Source organism: Mizuhopecten yessoensis, unplaced genomic scaffold, assembly GCF_002113885.1.
Source record: "Mizuhopecten yessoensis strain PY_sf001 unplaced genomic scaffold, ASM211388v2 scaffold1191, whole genome shotgun sequence".
Classification (NCBI taxonomy): domain Eukaryota; kingdom Metazoa; phylum Mollusca; class Bivalvia; order Pectinida; family Pectinidae; genus Mizuhopecten; species Mizuhopecten yessoensis.
The window spans coordinates 218847-241437 of NW_018403923.1; the positions used below are offsets into that span (position 1 = coordinate 218847).

The following is a 22591-nucleotide window of genomic DNA, read 5'->3' on the forward strand; positions in this document are numbered from 1 at the left end:
AGCTAAAGGAGACAGTGCATTTTTCACATTTTATATATATCCATACGCATATAAACTTCCGGTGGTATGGCGGCCGACATGAATGCAAGACGGGACAAGCACAGCACAATCGCCTTCACGTTGCCGATTTCTTGTCAAGTTTGCCTTGGAAAGGTGGGTTTTCTTATTATTTGTTTCACACTTTTGTCGAAAACCACCAATTGTGTATTCGATCAATCGATCTAAAAGCAAAAATACCAAAAGCGTCATCGTATCCAAGGCCTGCGGCGGGATCGCTCCAACTGACAAGTTCTTGAAGTAATGATCATCCAGACTGATGTAGCCTTATAGTCATTTTGAGCTGTATTAACTCATCTTACTGAGTAACACTGATTGAAATTGTAAGTTGATGCATTCAGAACTTAACGAAATTTAAAGTGTATTCATATCTTATTTAAGACCTTCTTGTGATGTTTGATCTACCTACTACAACAATGTTAGAAGTTTACACGGCGAGATACTTTTGACAGGCGACGACCGCAGTCGGCAAAATCATATCCGATAGAAAAAAGACCAACCAGCGGCCTCTTATGTTATAGGAGTATTGTTTGACCATAAGTTAAAGTTCACGGATCACAAAGCTATGAAAGTGAAAAAGCAAACCGAGCTAAATAGAAATGATTTAAAGCACATTTACATGTTTGGACAAGGAAATATTTCTTCAATTATACAAATGTTTGTGAGACCACAATTTGCATGAATGTGCAAGTGTAATATATCCTAGTCACTTGCATGTTCATGTGTAACAGTACTATCAGTAGCCTGAGTTTCCTTTTGCCCTAACACCAGACTTAGACATTTTGACATGTATGTAGATGTCTAGTGTGGGGCCAGAGCGCACTGCTTTATGCAAACGTGGTCCAGTTCTGCTATACTAAGCACAAATGTGCTACAAAATTAGTAAGTGAGCTCAGAAACACATCTTACGAAAATCTTTAATGAATTTGGGTAGTACAATCTTGTTACAGATATGATCAAGCCAATATATAAAAGATATGATCGTTCAACTTTTTAAAATTTTACTCAGCTATGAGGCAGTGAACGCAGCCTAAAATTATTAAATATTGCAAACACATGTGAACACTCATTTAAACTAGGTAATTATAAGACATTCTCTGGAACAAGTAGCAGCCAAAAGTGTTTCCCATACAGAGTAGTAAACAAATGGTTCAGACTCAGCAGTTAGACTTTATATACAACCATGAACAGCTGCATGCCCAGTGAAAGACTTTTCTGAATGAATTGTGTAGATATTTTTAAATAGGACCAAAAAAAAGATTTTAGCTCACTACCTGGCCACCAGGATTAAGGTAACAGCTAGTATTAAAAAATTCCAGCACTGCCCATCCATATACTCAACTACAGCTGAGTTGACTGGAACAATCAGAGTAAAGTTTCTTGTTCAAAGATACAACACAGTGCCATGATGTGACTCGAACCCAAAACCCTTTGGTCATGAGCCGGGTATCTTACCACTACATTACTGTGTCTCATAATCATGATGGCAAAATGTGCAAACAATTTTAGACTGACATTGCTAAATGAATGTTGTCTACTGTAAATTTTCTGTCAATGATGCATACTGTTAATGTGGTAAGAATTGAAATAAATAAAAAATGGTGCACTGACTGAATGTCAGTCCAGGCTCTTTTATGTTTAATTTAGTTGCTGTTGTTTGTTTCCAGGTTTTTAATCCCATTCTAGTGTGTTTAACGTGACAACAAAGTTAGGGGTCGTATGTGAATAAATATTTTCTGTCTGAAGAAAATGTCTTCTTTTTTTTGGTGTTCTCAAAGATGATTATTTGTTAACTACCACATTGATTTTTTTTATTCATGACCAATTTGACTTTTAGTTTTAGGTTTTGATGTTAACTTTTCAAGACTGCCATCTTAACCCATTCACCCTAAAGTCACATTTGAACCTTCCAAAATCAAAGACTAGGCAAGTCCAGTTTAGATATATATATATAAGGGTGAATGAGATAAATAAGATATTTTGCTGCAGATGATTCGGAATATGGGCAAAGGGAGGCAATCCATTTGCAGAATATGTATTTTAAAAAAAAGGAGTACACCTTGTCTTCTTTGGCCAATATTAGTTTTAAATATGCTGTTTGCACTTCTCATATCTCTGATGTCATCACAGACTGAATTAAGATTGGCAGTGTTCCTAAAATGACTCATAACTTTTTCTTTGGGTACAGATCTAGTACACATCAATAAGTACAGTTCAGGTTCTTTTTCTTCCATTAGAGGATATGTAACAGATACTTTTACAGCTACTGGTAGCTCACCTAGTATATGTTTACAATAATCCTAGCATTGATATTGTATGTGTAAGGTTTTGGACACATCTCTGCAGGGTACATGCCCATCTACGTACCACAACCCCATAAACTCTGTAAGATTGCATAATTTTCCTACACATCCCACACATTATCTATACCCAGTAGCACGTTCCAGTTCAAGTCCTGTTACATTCGACAAGCAAGCTTAAGTAGGGTGTTTTAGACTTCCTGATGTGGTACATTTATGTAACCATTTATGACATGTAACCTGAGACAGATTGAAGAAGCTTAGATAAACTAGATATGCTGTTAAACCTGGATTATCTCAGGAATTACAACAGGTGATAAACAGCATGTAGTTTACTAGTTATGATTAGTCTTTGTGGACAAGTCATATATGTAATGTGATCATTTAAATCAAGATTGATAATCAACAAGCAACATTTTGTGAAACGAAAACTTGTAGGAAAAAGATGTATAGATGTATGAAACAGACTAACCACAAGTTAACCTGTCCTTCATTGTAACTAATGGATGTGTAGATAACCTGTCCTTCATTGTAACTAATGGATGTGTAGATAACACCATTAGTCCGTGTATAAGTCCGCCAATATTACATTTAATAAATGAACACCTTTTTTATCATTGCAGGTCAAACAGCCGGTGTTGTGTCCAAACGACCATGTGTTCTGTTCTCTGTGCATGGACACATGGTTACAGAGGAACCAGCAGTGTCCAGCCTGTCGCGTGACCATCAACCCCGCTAATCCTGTCCGACAAATTCTGGGTAAGCACTTGACTGATGTACATTGGTTTTATTGAGAAAATAATTTTGTCCTTCAAAGTGATGGACCAATGGTGAAAATTACAGAAAATTCGTCAGAAAAAAGAGCTTATAATGAATAAAGCAATTGACAGCATGTCATGTTTGTACCAGGGAATGTTACTACCGGTACCTTCATATAAACGATTTAACTGTTATAAAACCAACGGAGAGGAATACTGGTGAAAAAATTCAAACTGGGAACAATTTCAGCTTAATTAATTAAGAGCATATGAAATTTGTTGTATTGTAAATACAAAATTGTTCAAGTGTTCAAGGTAAGATAAATAGTCATGTAAGTAATTTATATATGTTTTGTGAGTAATCTATGGACACTGATGTTGAAGACATTGAATTTGTGTAGGAGGACTGAACGAAGCCATGGATGACAAGGAAAGACTATCCAACCCAAAGCTACGCAAGGCTAGATTTGATATACTCTACAGAGAATATGAGGTCAGTAATGTTTACATGTCCTTAATCAGACATTAAGCTAACTTTTAGTATTCATATACTTATTACTAGATCAAATATCAAAATGATTTCAATTATAACTTCCCCATAAAAATAAAAAGGAAAAATTAAGGAAAAAACAACACTTAAGAAGTTTCGTGTAAAATTCTATGTGAAATATGAAGGAAACATTAGCTGTTTACATGTGTACTTACTACCGATATCTTGCCTAAATGCAGGAATCCCCATAATGGGTTCATACAGACCCTCAAAAGGCCCTAAAAACAAAAGAGTTGGACTTAAAAACTAAATGATTGTTACGCACATATAAGTCACCGTATTTTCAGAATTTGCAAATGTTTTATATAAGAAATTGAGATTGTAGCTTTTGGTTTTCACTAGAAAATATGCTCTGTACACAATTTTACTTTATTCTGCAGGAAGAATTTGAAAGGTTGACTGCTGAAAACAACTTGATTAAAACAGAAAACAATGTGCTAAAACAGCAACTTCAGAAGAAGGGTCCTGATGGTAAATTTTCCTCTAAAGACATTGGAGTGCCAAAGACTGCCGATACCAATGGGTTGTTGCTTCTTACCAAAAAATTACAGGATGCACAGAAGCTGTATGAAAAAGTGAAGAATGAACTTGCTAGAACTAAAGAGGTGTGTATGTTTTATCATTGAAACTTGTCACTTTCAATTTTCTTCAGTTACAGAAATATTTTATCAATTACTGTTTATAATGTGCTGATAACTGTTTTAGATTTCATAATGCTAGAGCTGCAGATCTGCCAAGCTCTTAGATCATCAATGTAGGTCCTGACAACTAAAATAAAGTTCCTGGATCTTCAATGTAGGTCCTGACAACTAAAATAAAGTTCCTAGATCATCAATGTAGGTCCTGACAACTAGGTCACTTTCAATTTTCTTCAGTTACAGAAATATTTTATCAATTACTGTTTATAATGTGCTGATAACTGTTTTAGATTTCATAATGCTAGAGCTGCAGATCTGACAAGCTCTTAGATCATCAATGTAGGTCCTGACATCTAAAATAAAGTTCCTGGATCTTCAATGTAGGACCTGACAACTAAAATAAAATTCGTAGATCTTCAATGTAGGGCCTGACAACTAAAATAAAATTGCTAGATCTTCAATGTAGGTCCCGACAACTAGAATAAAATTCCTAGATGTTCAATGTAGGTCATGACAACTATAATCAATTTCCTAGATCTTCAATGTAGGCCCTGACAACTAAAATAAAATTCCTAGATCTTCAATGTAGGTCGTGACAACTAGAATAAAATTCCTAGATCTTCATTGTAGGTCATGCTAAAATAAAGTTCCTAGATCATCAATGTAGGTCCTGACATCTAAAATAAAGTTCCTGGATCTTCAATGTAGGTCCTGACAACTCAAATGAAGCTCCTAGATCTTCAATGTAGGTCCCGACTGACAACTAAAATAAAGTTCCAAGATCTTCAATGTAGGTCCTGAGAACTAAAATAAAAATTCCTGGATCTTCAATGTAGGACCTGACAACTAAAATAAAATTCATATATCTTCAATGTAGGTCCTGACGACTAAAATAAAATTGCTAGATCTTCAATGTAGGTCCCGACAACTAGAATAAAATTCCTAGATGTTCAATGTAGGTCATGACAACTATAATCAATTTCCTAGATCTTCAATGTAGGTACTGACAACTAAAATAAAATTCCTAGATATTCATTGTAGGGCATGCTAAAATAAAGTTCCTAGATCTTGAATGTAGGTCCTGACAACTAACTAAAATAAAATTCCTAGATCTTCATTGTAGGTCATGCTTAAATAAAGTTCCTAGATCTTCAATGAAGGCCCTGACAACTAGCATAAAATTCCTAGATCTTCATTGTAGGTCATGCTAAAATAAGGTTCCTAGATCTTCAATGTAGGGCCTGACAACTAAAATAAAATTGCTAGATCTTCAATGTAGGTCCTGACAACTAAATTAAAATTCCTAGATCTTCATTGTAGGTCATGCTTAAATAAAGTTCCTAGATCTTCAGTGTAGGTCCTGACAACTAAAATAAAGTTCCAAGATCTTCAATGTAGGTCCTGACGACTAAAATAAAATTGCTAGATCTTCAATGTAGGTCCCGACTGACAACTAAAATAAAGTTCCAAGATCTTCAATGTAGGTCCTGAGAACTAAAATAAAAATTCCTGGATCTTCAATGTAGGACCTGACAACTAAAATAAAATTGCTAGATCTTCAATGTAGGTCCTCACAACAACTAATATAAAGCTCCTAGATCTTCAATGAAGGTCCTGACAAATGAAATAAAGCTCCTAGATTTTCAATGTAGGGCATGACAACTATAATCAATTTCCTAGATCTTCAATGTAGGTCCTGACAACTAAAATAAAATTCCTAGATCTTCATTGTAGGTCATGCTAAAATAAAGTTCCTAGATCTTCAATGTAGGTCCTGACAACTAGCATAAAATTCCTAGATCTTCAATGTAGGTCCTGACAACTAACATAACGTTTCTAGATCTTCAATGTAGGTCATGACAACTGAAATAAAGTTCCTAGATCTTCAATGTAGGTCATGACTACTAAAATAAAGTTCCTAGATCTTCAATGTAGGTCCTGACAACTAAAATAAAATACCTGGATCTTCAATGTAGGTCCTGACAACTCAAATGAAGCTCCTAGATCTTCAATGTAGGTCCTGACAACTAGAATAAAGTTCCTAGATCTTCAATGTAGGTCCTGACAACTAAAATAAAGTTAATAGCACTACAAATGCAGCTCATTGCATGTGACAACAGTTTGAACCTTTTTACCTTAACTTAACTTACCTTACCATGGCATACAACAATAATGCTGATTCAGAAGAAATTCTGCTGTAATAGCCCCTTTCACTACTAGAATTGAGTTGGCTACATTTTTTCTACAATGAAACTTTGAAGCTATCTCACTGTCAGGAAAAGTTCCTTACTAGATTTTGTAGAACAACTTTCAATCTGTCAATCACTTGTGGGTAGTTATAATTATTAGAATACTTGCTTGTTCTTTGTGTAACCCAATATGAGTTGGTGATTTTTTAAGTTGGGATACATAATTCACTGATTAGTGAATGAGATTCTCCCCCATGATTTACAATTACAAAATATCGTATTAATAATTATTTTATCTAGTATGACTAAGTAACTACAAAAATACATGTGATGCCTAAAGATGTCAAAGATATTCTTTTAGGAATACCATTAAGGTATCCACCCCAGGATCCCTACCACTACTATGGAACTGACTTCCTTGCAAGGACGTTGGGTCTCCACCCCCGGACTGGAATTCTTTCCTGATATCAAAATATGAAAATAAGGGATCTTTTATCATTTTAATATGATAGGTAAATGAAGTAANGAATATCATTGTTTCTGTAGTTATATAGTATGGTATCGAAATTTAGTTTCTTTAAAATGTGATACACCATGGTCTGTAAAGAGGAATGGGTAGATGTGTTGATAATATATAGATACTGTAGCCTGTAAGAGTAAAGTGTTGTTAATGTAAAATGTGGACGGCATTTGGTTATTTAGCAAAGAAGTTTTGAACTTTCAAATAATATAATCAGTCTCGGTAAAATCTGTTTGGAGCTTCATATAATTAAGTGCCTATATAATTGATACAAAGAGTAGTCTTGCTGTCACCATTGAGGTCACAGGTACCAAAAGTTAATGACTAAATAGTTTTATAGTACTGACAAGGGCCTCGTCTATGTCAAGTATCAAGATGACTTATTTTTCCCTACTGATAATACATTGTAGAACTGAATTCCATCTGTCCCAGATCTTGTGAAATCAACTCTTTCGACAGCCTCAGATGGATTTACTTCCAATTTGGTACACATCATCAGTGTAACATGTGCACCTCCCTTTTTCATGCAATTTTCTTCCATTGCCAGGGAGTTATATCCCTTTGCTTCGTCAGTTAAGAAAGCATGTGACAAGCTTTATTCAGTTTAGAAAAGCATGTGACAAGCTTTATTCAGTTTAGAAAAGCATGTGACAAGCTTTATTCAGTTTAGAAAAGCATGTGAAAAGCTTTATTCAGTTTAGAAAAGCATGTGAAAAGCTTTATTCAGTTTAGAAAAGCATGTGAAAAGCTTTATTCAGTTAAGAAAAGCATGTGAAAAGCTTTATTCAGTTAAGAAAAGCATGTGANCAAGCTTCATTCAGTTAAGAAAAGCATGTGACAAGCTTCATTCAGTTAAGAAAAGCATGTGACAAGCTTCATTCAGTTAAGAAAAGCATGTGACAAGCTTCATTCAGTTAAGAAAAGCATGTGACAAGCTTCATTCAGTTAAGAAAAGCATGTGACAAGCTTCATTCAGTTAAGAAAAGCATGTGACAAGCTTCATTCAGTTAAGAAAAGCATGTGACAAGCTTCATTCAGTTAAGAAAAGCATGTGACAAGCTTCATTCAGTTAAGAAAAGCATGTGACAAGCTTCATTCAGTTAAGAAAAGCATGTGACAAGCTTCATTCAGTTAAGAAAAGCATGTGACAAGCTTCATTCAGTTAAGAAAAGCATGTGACAAGCTTCATTCAGTTAAGAAAAGCATGTGACAAGCTTCATTCAGTTAAGAAAAGCATGTGACAAGCTTCATTCAGTTAAGAAAAGCATGTGACAAGCTTCATTCAGTTAAGAAAAGCATGTGACAAGCTTCATTCAGTTAAGAAAAGCATGTGACAAGCTTCATTCAGTTAAGAAAAGCATGTGACAAGCTTCATTCAGTTAAGAAAAGCATGTGACAAGCTTCATTCAGTTAAGAAAAGCATGTGACAAGCTTCATTCAGTTAAGAAAAGCATGTGACAAGCTTCATTCAGTTAAGAAAAGCATGTGACAAGCTTCATTCAGTTAAGAAAAGCATGTGACAAGCTTCATTCAGTTAAGAAAAGCATGTGACAAGCTTCATTCAGTTAAGAAAAGCATGTGACAAGCTTCATTCAGTTAAGAAAAGCATGTGACAAGCTTCATTCAGTTAGAAAAGCATGTGACAAGCTTGATTCAGTTAAGAAAAGCATGTGACAAGCTTTATTCAGTTAAGAAAAGCATGTGACAAGCTTCATTCAGTTAAGAAAGCATGTGACAAGCTTTATTCAGTTAAGAAAAGCATGTGACAAGCTTTATTCAGTTTAGAAAAGCATGTGACAAGCTTCATTCAGTTTAGAAAAGCATGTGACAAGCTTCATTCAGTTTAGAAAAGCATGTGAAATTGATTCCTTCCGCAATTTAAGCTCACTTAAAGTTTGGTACACAGTTTTTAATGCACTTTTTCATTATCCTTTTTTTTGACATTGTCAGAATATTAAAACATAAAAAATATGATGCATAATTTTCTTTTGTAATTTACTATTTCATTATACACGTGTACTTTATAGGCTCCATGTAACATTTCAGCTTGGTGCAGGGGGGATGTCATCCTCAAACGACTCCTGTTTCAAAAATTCAAAAAATATCACTCTTGGAGCCATTTCACATGTCATTGTTGGGTCAATAGACAGAGAAATGAAGAAAAAACATGATAAAATACATTAACATATTGTTAAAAATATCAGGAAAGTCATGAACTTTGAGAAATGCTTTCACGCTGTTTTTAAATAGCATGTATCAAAACTGGTAGTTTTTTTACAAGTGATTTTATTTTTAGGTTAGCTGAGTCAAAGCCTCATGTGACTGATTGCCATTTACCCTCATCCTGACACACTGTTAACTTTGAACTTAAATTCAAATTCTCCTGAAGTTGTATCCATAAAATTAACATAAATAGTATTTTCTGGAGAAAACACAATACTCAAAACTGATGTGAAACAGATTATAATTATATGTTACAGATTAATGTAATGCAAGTTTTTTTGTATTTGAAGGAAAACAACGCTTTGAAGGATGAAAATGTGAACATTAACCATGAAAACCAGAAATTAAGAGGAGAAATTGCCAACCGGTCTCCTCACAGGTAAATATACTTACCACTGCATCAATTTGTCCATCCACTATTTTTATACGCCCGTCAAATTTGACGGGAGTATTATGGTATGTCGTCGTCCATCTGTCCGTCTGGCGTAAACTTTTGTTCGTCCGCCAATCTCCTCCTACATTTTTTTACTGATCTCTTTGAAATTTGGTATACATTATAATAATGATATGAAGTTATGTCTCTCTTAAATGAATTTTGATTTGACAATTTTTCCAAAAGTTATTGCCCTTTGTTCATTTCAGTATTTGATTTTTTATCCGGAGATTTCCTCCTAATGTTTTTTGACAGATTTCTTTGAAACTTAGTAGGCTAAATAATCATGATATGTTGTTGTGTTTCCTTGAAAAGAATTTTGATTCAACAATTTTTGCAAAAGTTATTGCCCTTTGTTTATTTCAGTATTTGATTTTTGTCCGGCAATCTCCTCCTACATTTTTCAACGGATCTCTTTGAAACTTGATATACATTATAACCATGATATGAAGTTGTGTTCCCCTTAAAAGAATTTTGATTCGACAATTTTTGCAAAAGTTATTGCCCTTTGTTCATTTCAATATTTGATTTTTTGTTCAGAGATTTTCTCCTACATTTTTCATAGCGTGTCAGCTAACAACCACTCTTAGAATGATGCAGATCTTATTTCAATGTAAGAAAGTATATAACACTTTATGGCATTCGACGGGCGTATATTATTCCGCCCCTGTGGTTATCTTGTTTTCCTCTTATGATACCTTTAGGTCTGACAGCTTTCATACTGAAGGATTATACCTATTATTATAACGGTCAATATCAAAGTCACGGTTACTAAAATAGAGATATGAAAAATTATCCATTAAACTTCCTTTCCAAGTGGTAAATCTGATAGCGCAATTGCATCTGAGCTCCACTCTTATAAAAACAAGAGTGACTTCTTGATACCTTTTCATTTCAATAGATCATCACCTTAAATTTCCTTTTTGGCAGTTTAGTACATATATGCAATATGATATTGCTGACCTTTCAGTGTTCTAGTTCAATTATCAAAATGATTGCCTTAGTTTGATAAAATGTTATAAAGTGGCTTTTGAGGAACCTTTTTTATTTACTTGAGTAAAAGAAATGTTTTAAGATTGTCACAATGAAATTTTGAAATGTCAAATAATATCTTGTTTGTTGTAGGTATGGGAGGTACACTGTATCAACATTGGAGGCCAAGATACAGACCTATGAGAAAGAGGTGGGCCAACTGAACAAGGCTTTGGAGAAAAGTGATAAATACATAGAGGAGATGCAGACAGAACTTAGTGAGCTACACACTAAAGAGAAGGCCAAGTCAGGCTTGGTATCTAGTAGTAGCCAGCCAGCCAGGACGTCCTACACACGATTCCTACCCCCTGATCCACCACTGACCTCTGGCTATGGTGTGGACGGAAGCCACAAGCGTCAGCTGTTTGGTGACGAAGGTAGTGAAAAAAAGTCAAAACAAGATGACAAAGGCTATCTCAATGGTGAGTCTCATAAATACACTCAATATGATGACAAGACATTGCATGATCGGTACAAGTCTTATGACACAAAGGCTAGCATGAAACCTACAGCTTCTAAGAATGGTTCCAAATCAAAACGTGTCACATTTGATCTTCCGAGGGATAAAAGTGAAACAATGTCGTTTGATCTTGAAATGCCTAGTCCAATGACGTCCAAACTCTCGCTCACAAACGGGTCATCCGACTCTCCTATCAAAGGTGTACTGAAAAACAGTAAAAAGTCTAGTGCTGCGGAAATGAGTGATAGTTTTAGTCTGTCAAAGCCAAGTTCTTTAGATGATTCTCTTTTCGACACACGAAAAAAGCCATCAACACAACACTACAGCAAAGATGATGATGATTTGTTCCGTCCAAGGTCAACAAGAAGTGAACTGAATGACAGTTTTAGTCTTGACCATCCAGGGCGAGGCTCTCATAGACATGACCATGAGCTAGATGACACCCAGTTGATCCAGTCGGAGTTAGATGAGCTGGATATCTCCCTCACTCCAGACTTCACCGACTGTATGAAGCTGCTGAACAGGGCAGAGAAAAAGGTGAACAGTCATGGTGAGGAAGAGGAGGAGGAGGACATGGACAGTGAACCTGTGGATGTGTACAGGTCTAAAAAAGACTATCTAGGGAACTACAGGTCAAAAGTGGGTCCTCTAGATCACAAAGATGACCTTAAATCATATTCTAAACCAGATCCTGTCACGCAAGATTATAAAGTCAGGGATGACTTTAAGTCATACTCAGAAGGATCTAGTACAAGGACTGAGACAGCTTACTCATCCAAATACTACAACCCTCGCTTGGAGGAAGACTTCAAAACAAGTGCTACAAGTAAGTCTAGCTATGGTGGGACACTGGGTGATGCAGATTCACTAGGCAGCAAGTACAGAACTTCACAAAGTGATACAGACACTTACAGTAACAAATACCGTACAACATTGTCTAGTGGCTATAAGTCAGAATTGTCTAGCAAAGCTGAGAGTGAACAATATTCCGCACCAACAACAAGCACTTCCTCTGGTGACAGGTATTCGGACAATTACAATGCTGGTGGCGATGACATCAGTAGGTACAGAAGATCTGCTGATCTTGATCTACTACCTCCACGAACAACAGCAGCAAGTCTTTCCTCCTCCACCAAGCCTAGTAGTGTGTACAGCTCAACTGGTTCTTCCCTCCAAAAAAAGCCATCCTTGTCTGGGAAACCTCTCGGCCAAAGTGGTTTTGGGAGGAGTCCTTCTGTTGACAACCTCTTTATGTCACCAAAGTCTTCTCAAAACACAGGTAGTCGCTACGCCACCGCAGAAGATATACCATCCTTTAAGTCATCACGTCTCAGTCTTCCAAGTTATTCATCCAACTCTAGCAGCAAGCCAACTTTCAGCAAGTTTTCGACTGGATCATACGAGCCAGGCAGACAAGGTAGGGCTCCCGTTGGTTCTATGTCTGAAACTAACCAGGACTACTCAAAGGCCTCCCTCCCTCCGCGGCCATCCAGAGCAAGGCCCTACTCAGACTATGAGACCACAGGTGGTGCTTACACTAGGGGTTCCAGTAATCTGGGTAAGGGTGGCATGTATGACACTGTGGCTACCTCCAGCACCAACCATGTAACCGACCCACCCATTGACATAGTTGATGACATTGTTTTGCCACCTTATGTAGCGTCCTCTGTGTCACAGCCAGCACTTGTGTCCAGTGTGTCGTCTTTGTACACGTCTCAGCCTAATTCTGTGTCACAGTCTCATGTATATGCTTCTATTGGGGATCAGGGTGTGTCCGGTGTAGATGGAGGTGGGGACGCTTATAACAAAGCTCAAACTAATGCTTATAACAGTGCTTCAATATCCTCTGGTAGAGATAGACCAAGCTTTTCATATACAGACATAGATTTAGGTGTGAACCCCAGGAGTAGGGGTGATTATAAACCCGTCATCAGGACGCGGTCAGCTAGTTTGGATGTACCTGTGTCAAAGATATTAGCCCAGGGCAGTAGTAGCGCCCGTACTCATGCTGTAAGTAGTAGTAATGATTTTGCTGTGACTGGGAGTGGTGTTAAATATTCCTCTGAATATATGCCTGTAGACAAATCTGATGTTTCTGCTCTTCCTTTTGCAGGTACATCTGCCAGATCTTCGCTAGAGAGTGCTTATCCCTCATCATCACGATTCGACCCGGCCCCCTCATCCTCGCGCTATAGTTCTGCGCCATTATCTTCATCCACATCCACAACCTCCTACCTCCCAACCACCGTGACCTCCATCAGTGCTAGTACCACCTACTCCGTAGCACATCCTCCCTCTAGCTCCACCTACCCTGTCGCCTCCCTCACTTCCAACTACCCTTCCTCCTCTGCCCCACCCCCTCCATCCTCGTACACCAGCAAACCACTGGACTTTGAAACAGCTACAAAGGGAGGTTACAGTTACCACTCTAACAACTCTACCTTGGGCGAGTTCTCAAAGTCCGACTCCTATCTACCCGAGCCCAAGAAAAGACTGTTTGAGTCAAGTGACGATTTTGATGTATCTTTAAGTCCCATCAAGTCTACAAGAAAAATGTGATTGTGCCACATTCATGAGGATTTGACACAAATGTATATAATGTATATTTGTTAATTTATATAATTTATAAGCCATTGTGATATATGCTGGCCATGTTACTCATAAACATTTGACAATTAAACATGAAAGCCAGCAGTTTTTGTACAGCAGAGAGAAATAGCAACTTCACTGCAGGAAGAAATGAACAACAATGATTGTTGTGTTGGTAGTTTATAGAACAATGTTGTTTTCTCCATTTTGTAGAACTTTTGTATAGATGGTAACAGATATGAGAAATCATGAGTCCCTCCATAATTTGAAATCATAATTTATGAGTTTTATAAAACCAAATGTCTGATAACAGACTATCTATACTATGTATATGGTTTCATTTTAATCTACATTTATTTATGTTTTTATGATATTTGTTTGAACCATCCTGACATTTAACTTGCAAGTGAAAATAACCTGCTTCACATGTCAGAATTGCTCATTTTCAGCTACCTTAAATACATATACGTCAGAATCTACCTGTAACCCCTCACACACAGCATTACTGACATGTTTACGGGATGCCAAAGACACCAGTTATCTACAAATGTCTAGTAATCAAAAGTCATTTTATTATCATCATACATGTGCTTTACACTTTCAGATTTAATTGTTTAAATGTCCATTCATTTTTCCTACTGTCATCCACTATGATTTTTTTGTGATGAAATAATTTCTATATAAATTCATGCTAATTAATTAAACGTTGAAAGACTTGTTCATGTTATTGAAATTACACTGAAGTGAATTGATGATAATACAGTGAAGATGATAATAATTATACAAACACTGGTGTACTTATGCATCCTGATAAACAATTTGTATGTGTTAACCAGATTATTATTTAATGCCATGATCTGATTCCACAAATGTTATATATATGTTGAGCAGAATTAGGCAGCTAGAATCATGCATCTTAGTGATAATTTAATGTCATTATTTATAAAAATGTCACCTGTATACTCTCTATTACTATAGGACAAGGTACCATGTATTGTAGGCCAGTCTCGTTGCCACGAGGTCAAGTTTCTTTAATGTAAAATATCATACATATCTGTGATTTAAAGTCAGCTGTCTGGTTTATTTTTAAACAAGATGAAAGTAAATCACAATGATCTCACTACACTATAAAGTTTGTCTCTGTGAGAAATATCCTTGCTTTTATGTTAATTTATGCCAGATTAGAATCTCAAAAACTTTTAACTAGATTTAGAAGTAGAGCGAAACTACATCGTTGAGTTGGTATGGTTGACTTTTTATACCTTTTTGATTTTAACAGTATTTAAAAGTAAATGTAGTTAAATACATGTTATGTACTAAATGGAAAAATAATCATGATAATTTAACAGAAAGGACTACAAGATGTAATCACATGAATGAACACTATGTGGATATATGGTCTGGCAGATTTCAAAGGTTACTGTATATTGATGAATAAGAGGATTTAGGGATCTAGTGGTGTTCAGTAGCACTCACATTATAGATCAAAATTTAAAAGTGGATCATGTGCTTTCGGGGAGAAGGTCATAAAGCTAGCTTTTTTTTATCCAGTATCCCAAGTCCTGAGGTCGATTGTTAACCAAAAATTATATTATTTATCTTCAATTTCTCATTCTTGAAATTTCATTTTTGTTTACATATCTATATCGTATTTAATTGTTTAGATTTGTTTGTTGATTTATGTAATGTCAACGCCTGAGTGTTTTAGTTTTTCTGTTGTGATAGTGTAACGATACACTTATTTTTCAAGTGTTAAAAAAACCAGTTGTAGATACACTGTAAAAAAGGAGATGCATGGAATTTCAGCAGATGACATTTTCAGTACTTATTCAATGCATACTTGCCTCAATCAGTGTCTTAGATTAGCCATACTCTCCTGTAGGTTTTTCAGTCATTAACTGTTCTGCAAATGCATTCCTCCGTGTGCTAGCTTTGCAGCAGGTCTTTGTCAGTTATTTTGATTTTTCTATCGCTGTAAAGTAGTGGACCTTTTGCTGTCAGGAAACAAGTCATTATGCGTTTGGTTTTCATCGATAATTAGTTGTACGATTAAAAGTCATTATGTACAGTGAACTGAAGTGTTTTAAACACAAGCTATAAATAACTCATTTTGTGCATGAATAAACAACATCATTAGGGTATTTACCCAGAAATTAAGTAAGTATATACTTAAATATTTTGACATACAAATGCAAATATGAGTTGCGACTTTTCAAAATCTTTGTCTAATACAGAATTAATCAGCGCAATGATTTTAGCACAAGAATACCACATTTACGCATAACAAACATCAAAGATGATCTATTTTTTAGTTCTCTTTTTAACAATTTTAAATGACATTACAAAGAATAGGATTGTCTTTAGAGGAAGACAGAAGATGACTTATTAGCCAAAATGCGGGGCCTCATTTTAAAAGATAGAACTCTATTCATGTATAAGTATGTGTTTTTATCATTTTCCCATGATAATTTCAAACTACCTTCTTCATTTTCAAAACAGATTTTTTGAGTGTAGAGTTGGACCGCCAGCTTCCAGGCTCACAGAACTGCTGCACTTGAAGATGTTGTCAAAATCATAGTTATTTTAGTGGTTATATCCAGTATTTCTTCAAACAGAATTTGATGTCATAAAATATTTATGTTGTAAAGGAAAATCAAGTCTTCACACTTGAAATTGTATGAATTGCAGATAGGAAATATGAAATTGAAGAATAATTTCGTTAAATTCCTCAGAGTTAGGTGATACCGGGGTATACTTTATAACTATTACATGCTTTTGAGTCGTGCATAGTGAGGAGCAGGTGTTCTGCTCATTGATGAAAGGAACTATTCTACAAATTTATACAGTTTAAACATTCATTTCCAGCTGGGGGTCTTGTATTTTTGCATATAGCAGCATTTTATATACTAAGCATCAACCAGATTTTTGTTGATACACATGTCATATTTTACTCCCAGCATTAAAAAGGCCATTCCGGTTCTCTACATATTGGTGCATGACATGGCTGATTTAATCTTTTTAAATGTCACAGAAAACAATGATGGGATCACACATGTCTCTCATCCCCTGTCACCGGTCTGTTGTTTTTATAATGATACACGTTTATGTTAGTCCACACGTGTATTTTTCTAGTAATCACTGACTGATATCGGTATATATGTATATCAGTAGGATTGACCGTCAGTTTGTACTAGTTTTAATGTTCATCATGCACAACCCACTTGCCACATGTCTGTGAAGCTTGCGTGCCCTCACTGGTAAGTCCTATCCTTCACCTCACGCTTTAGCTGTTTATATCACGTTTGTTTAGACATTGTATCCGCATGTATCTCATTGAATTGGTGCTTAAGTTATAACCTTCGATTACTTTGTACTATATTATAGTTTACAAAAATCAGTATTTATACAAAATGTCATGCAGAACCAAACAAAATGATATTTTTAACCCTTTTTACAATAGTTAAATGTCTAACCAAATGTTTTCGTTCTTTTCAAATGCATCTTAATCGTTTAAGACCGATTTTTTTTTTCTCTAAAAATGCAATTGTCACCATGATAACAGTCGTCTGTGTCCTTATTATTTTTTCTTATTTCTTGGAACAATTTTCATCAAGTTTCATAATTATTGAAATAAGAATATGTTTTATGCTTACCGGTAACCAAAAATCTGAAACAGTGTTTAAGATCATACAGGTTTAATATACAAACTGGTAAAAAAACGGTTATGTATGTCAGCAGCTAACATTTTTATCGTCATTATTTTCAGTATAAACACTCGCTACTATGAGACCAACCTTGTTCACTACATACCATCAGACGTTCCTCCATGTTTTTTTGTAGGACGATAATTAAGCAGACATACAAAATTGTCATTGAAAATAATTTGGAGTAATAAAGAACACACCAAACCAGTTCCAAGTTGATTTTTTCCACATTCTCCTCGAGTTAAAAGAAAGGCAACGTTCATACACATTTTGATATTATTTAGAAATGGTTTTACATTGGGTCATTAGAACAGCTGTTTGGATTCTATGTGCTTAATGACTTGTCAGCAGTGTTCGTTGTTGACCTTTTGTTTTGTATTGAACCATGTTTGTGTGAATGTAATACCACTGTATAGCCATTGACAGTATTATCATCAAGTTATCGTTCCTATTCAGAAACCACAGTCAAGGTCTACGGTTGTACCAACTACGGTAGTTCACCAACATTCGCTTACCAACTATCGCTATTATTTACTATGTAAATATGACTTTTTCTTACGTCATAAAATGATAATGAAATGACGCGATATAATTCTGAGTGGGACAATATACAAATAAAGCAAAGATAACGGGATTTTAGACTTTTAAAACGGACATTGAAAAGCATGATTGTAAAAATTCTATAATAATAAGTTAATAAATTTGTTTCCGTTACAGATGCGTATTAATGAATCTCCTCTCGATATTTTTTTTTTTTCAATTTGCCGGAGTCTAGCTAAATTGAAAATTCTTGCATAATTTTGATAAATCTCCTATGAAATGGAAACTTGTGTAAGATCATATGCTATGACATTCCAGATTTCATCGTTTATCAATTTGTGTTTTGATACAAAACTTTTCAGGGTAATTACATACCCTCTGGTTATGCTAAATCGATGTCAAAAGCGACATGTGGTTCGTGGCGATAGATGTATGTGCGAAAATCTAAGTTCATATTTAAAAAAAATAAAAATGAAAAAAATGAAAAAAATGTTGAATTGTTTCTTTTGAAGCCGTCAGTGTGGAGACTGGACCAGGGGCTATTTGTAGTGTACTATTCTATAACGGGGATAGTTCAGTCGGTGACTCTAAAACTAGTCACATTTCAGTGGGATATCAGGAAGAATTAAATCAGCAGAGGTTCTGCGTATTTCGTTAAAAGAATGATTTCAGGTTTAGTTTGATGAACATCGTTATGAAAAGGTTTCCGGTTTTTTTCCAAGGCTGCATTTTGTGTAAAAGTAGAAAACCATTTTAAGGTTATATCTAGACTTTTACCTACATAACCCGTTTTTATAGGAAGCAGTCTCTGATTTAATTGACGAACAGCTGTGTAAGTTGGATTTATTAAAATACAATAAAAAAGAGACATAATCATAATGAAATTGTCACAATATGTTTGGTGTATAAAGGACAAGATATCGGTGACACATCGTTATTTTGTCAGAATTTGTTGCCTGAATATGTAATTTTTTAACGATACATGTGGAAAAAAACCCATCAGACAGCTAAACCATTACAAAGCGTAATAAATGGTAATGATATTGAGCTGGCATATATTACAGTAGTTAACATTAATGGTATGGAGCTGTCATATATTACAGTAGTTAACATTAATGATATTGAGCTGTCAAATATTACAGTAGTTAACATTAATGTATGGAGCTGTCATATATTACAGTAGTTAACATTAATGATATTGAGCTGTCAAATATTACAGTGTTAACATTAATGTATGGAGCTGTCATATATTACAGTAGTTAACATTAACGATATGGAGCTGTCATATATTACAGTAGTTAACATTAACGATATGGAGCTGTCATATATTACAGTAGTTAACATTAATAATATTGCGCTGTCAAATATTACAGTAGTTAACATTAATGATATGGAGCTGGCATATATTACAGTTATTAACGGTAATGGTATGGAGCTGGCATATATTACAGTAGTTAACATTAATGATATGGAGCTGTCATATATTACAGTAGTTAACGGTAATGATATGGAGCTGTCATATATTACAGTAGTTAACATTAATGATATGGAGCTGTCATATATTACAGTAGTTAACATTAATGATATGGAGCTGGCGTATATTACAGTAGTTAACGGTAATGATATGGAGCTGTTATATATTACAGTAATTAACATTAATGATATGGAGCTGTCATATATTACAGTAGTTAACATTAATGATATGGAGCTGTCATATATTACAGTAATTAACATTAATGATATGGAGCTGGCATATATTACAGTAATTAACATTAATGATATGGAGCTGGCATATATTACAGTTATTAACGGTAATGGTATGGAGCTGGCATATATTACAGTAGTTAACATTAATGATATGGAGCTGTCATATATAACAGTAGTTAACATTAATGATATGGAGCTGTCATATATTACATTAGTTAACATTAATGATATGGAGCTGGCGTATATTACAGTAGTTAACGGTAATGATATGGAGCTGTCATATATTACAGTAATAAACATTAATGATATGGAGCTGTCATATATTACAGTAATTAACATTAATGATATGGAGCTGGCATATATTACAGTAGTTAACATTAATGATATGGAGCTGTCATATATTACAGTAGTTAACATTAATGATATGGAGCTGGCATATATTACAGTAGTTAACATTAATGATATGGAGCTGTCATATATTACAGTAGTTAACATTAATGATATGGAGCTGGCATATATTACAGTAGTTAACATTAATGATATGGAGCTGTCATATATTACAGTAGTTAACATTAATGATATGGAGCTGGCATATATTACAGTAGTTAACATTAATGATATGGAGCTGTCATATATTACAGTAGTTAACATTAATGATATGGAGCTGGCATATATTACAGTAGTTAACATTAATGATATGGAGCTGTCATATATTACAGTAGTTAACATTAATGATATGGAGCTGGCATATATTACAGTAGTTAACATTAATGATATGGAGCTGTCATATATTACAGTAGTTAACATTAATGATATGGAGCTGTCATATATTACAGTAATTAACATTAATGATATGGAGCTGGCATATATTACAGTAGTTAACATTAATGATATGGAGCTGGCATATATTACAGTAGTTAACATTAATGATATGGAGATGGCATATATTACAGTAGTGAACATTAAAGATATGGAGCTGTCATATATTACAGTAGTTAACATTAATGATATGGAGCTGGCATATATTACAGTAGTTAACATTAATGATATGGAGCTGTCATATATTACAGTAGTTAACATTAATGATATGGAGCTGACATATATTACAGTAGTTAACATTAATGATATGGAGCTGTCAAATATTACAGTAATTTACATTAATGATATGGAGCTGGCATATATTACAGTAGTTAACATTAATCATATGGAGCTGGCATATATTACAGTAATAAACGGTAATAATATGGAGCTGGCATATATAACAGTATTCACTTCTTTCTATTATAAGTGTTAAGATAGTTGATTCCGGTATATCATTATAAGGTACTAATTATAACATGTAGAATTCACTATTACAGTATTCACTTTCCATTATAAGTGTTAAGATAATTGATTCCGGTATATCATAATAAGGTACTAATTATAACATGTAGAATTCACTATTACAGTATTCACTTTCTATTATAAGTGTTAAGATAATTGATTCCGGTATATCATAATAAGGTACTAATTATAACATGCAGAATTCACTATTACAGTATTCACTTCTTTCTATTATAAGTGTTAAGATAATTGATTCCGGTATATCATAATAAGGTACTAATTATAACATGTAGAATTCACTATTACAGTATCCACTTCTTTCTATTATAAGTGTTAAGATAATTGATTCCGGTAGATCATAATAAGGTACTAATTATAACATGTAGAATTCACTTCTTTCTATTATAAGTGTTAAGATAATTGATTCCGGTATATCATTATAAGGTACTAATTATAACATGTAGAATTCACTATTACAGTATTCACTTTCCATTATAAGTGTTAAGATAATTGATTCCGGTATATCATAATAAGGTACTAATTATAACATGCAGAATTCACTATTACAGTATTCACTTCTTTCTATTATAAGTGTTAAGATAATTGATTCCGGTATATCATTATAAGGTACTAATTATAACATGTAGAATTCACTATTACAGTATCCACTTCTTTCTATTATAAGTGTTAAGATAATTGATTCCGGTAGATCATAATAAGGTACTAATTATAACATGTAGAATTCACTTCTTTCTATTATAAGTGTTAAGATAATTGATTCCGGTATATCATTATTAGGTACTAATTATAACATGTAGAATTCACTATTTCAATGTGTTTAACTGTGTGACGTCACCTTCATCTTCCTTCTTATCCTCTCCCCTCAAGGTATTTGTATTTATGTGTGTCTGTCGGTCAGATAAAATAACTTTTCCTATTTGGAAACATAGCTATAAAGTATTAAATAAAATAACTTAAGGTAATCCCCAATGTTACAATTATGACGTCACAATAATCAGAAGCCAATTTCCCTTGCATACATAATGAATGACGGTACATCGGCTATACGTTACATTAACAGGATATCCTGTCATACCAAAAACGTATCAAAAAATCAAAACCTATCTTAGAGAAATGGCACTTAAGCAGTCTATCACGTTATAATAATATGTATCATTTACCTGTAGTTAGATTTAAAACATTTATTTCGACACTCCGTGTATAGAATGTCTTCTTAATAATTTCAAATCCAATATCAGGAGAGAATTAATAAAAAATCATGGTTAATGGTACGAACAAGTTAAACTATATTATTACCGTGGTTTCTGTTACGAATATGTGGCCCAGTTCAAAGAAGTATGCCATATGCATTTCTAATAGCTCGAAACGTTTTGATGGTTATGTTTAAAAACAACTGCTGGGGTCGAATAATATATAGGCTGCATTTAGGAACACTTTTGGGGGGATATCGTACCTTTTCCTCCATATTTCCAATTCCAGGGTATGGCGGCTTGATGGGGCTATCTTAGTTTGTCCTCGTTATAACTACTTATATTATAGAAAAGCCA

The 22591-nt window shown here is 34.5% G+C and overlaps 1 protein-coding gene across 3 annotated transcripts; it reads left to right on the plus strand.

The window, feature by feature from the left end:
- Window positions 1-61: 61 nt before the first annotated feature.
- Window positions 62-18485, plus strand: LOC110458283 (serine-rich adhesin for platelets-like). 3 transcript variants are annotated; one of them, XM_021509929.1, is made up of 7 exons: window positions 62-153; window positions 2981-3116; window positions 3517-3608; window positions 4046-4270; window positions 9526-9614; window positions 10794-12718; window positions 13274-18485. In XM_021509929.1, the coding sequence occupies exons 1-7, from the start codon at window positions 67-69 to the stop codon at window positions 13717-13719; spliced, it is 3000 nt and encodes a 999-aa protein (XP_021365604.1). In that variant the 5' UTR covers window positions 62-66; the 3' UTR covers window positions 13720-18485. The 3 variants fall into 3 exon arrangements, with proteins under 3 accessions (XP_021365604.1, XP_021365611.1, XP_021365595.1); XM_021509936.1 differs by having other exon boundaries at window positions 10794-12577; XM_021509920.1 differs by having other exon boundaries at window positions 10794-18485.
- Window positions 18486-22591: the final 4106 nt, after the last annotated feature.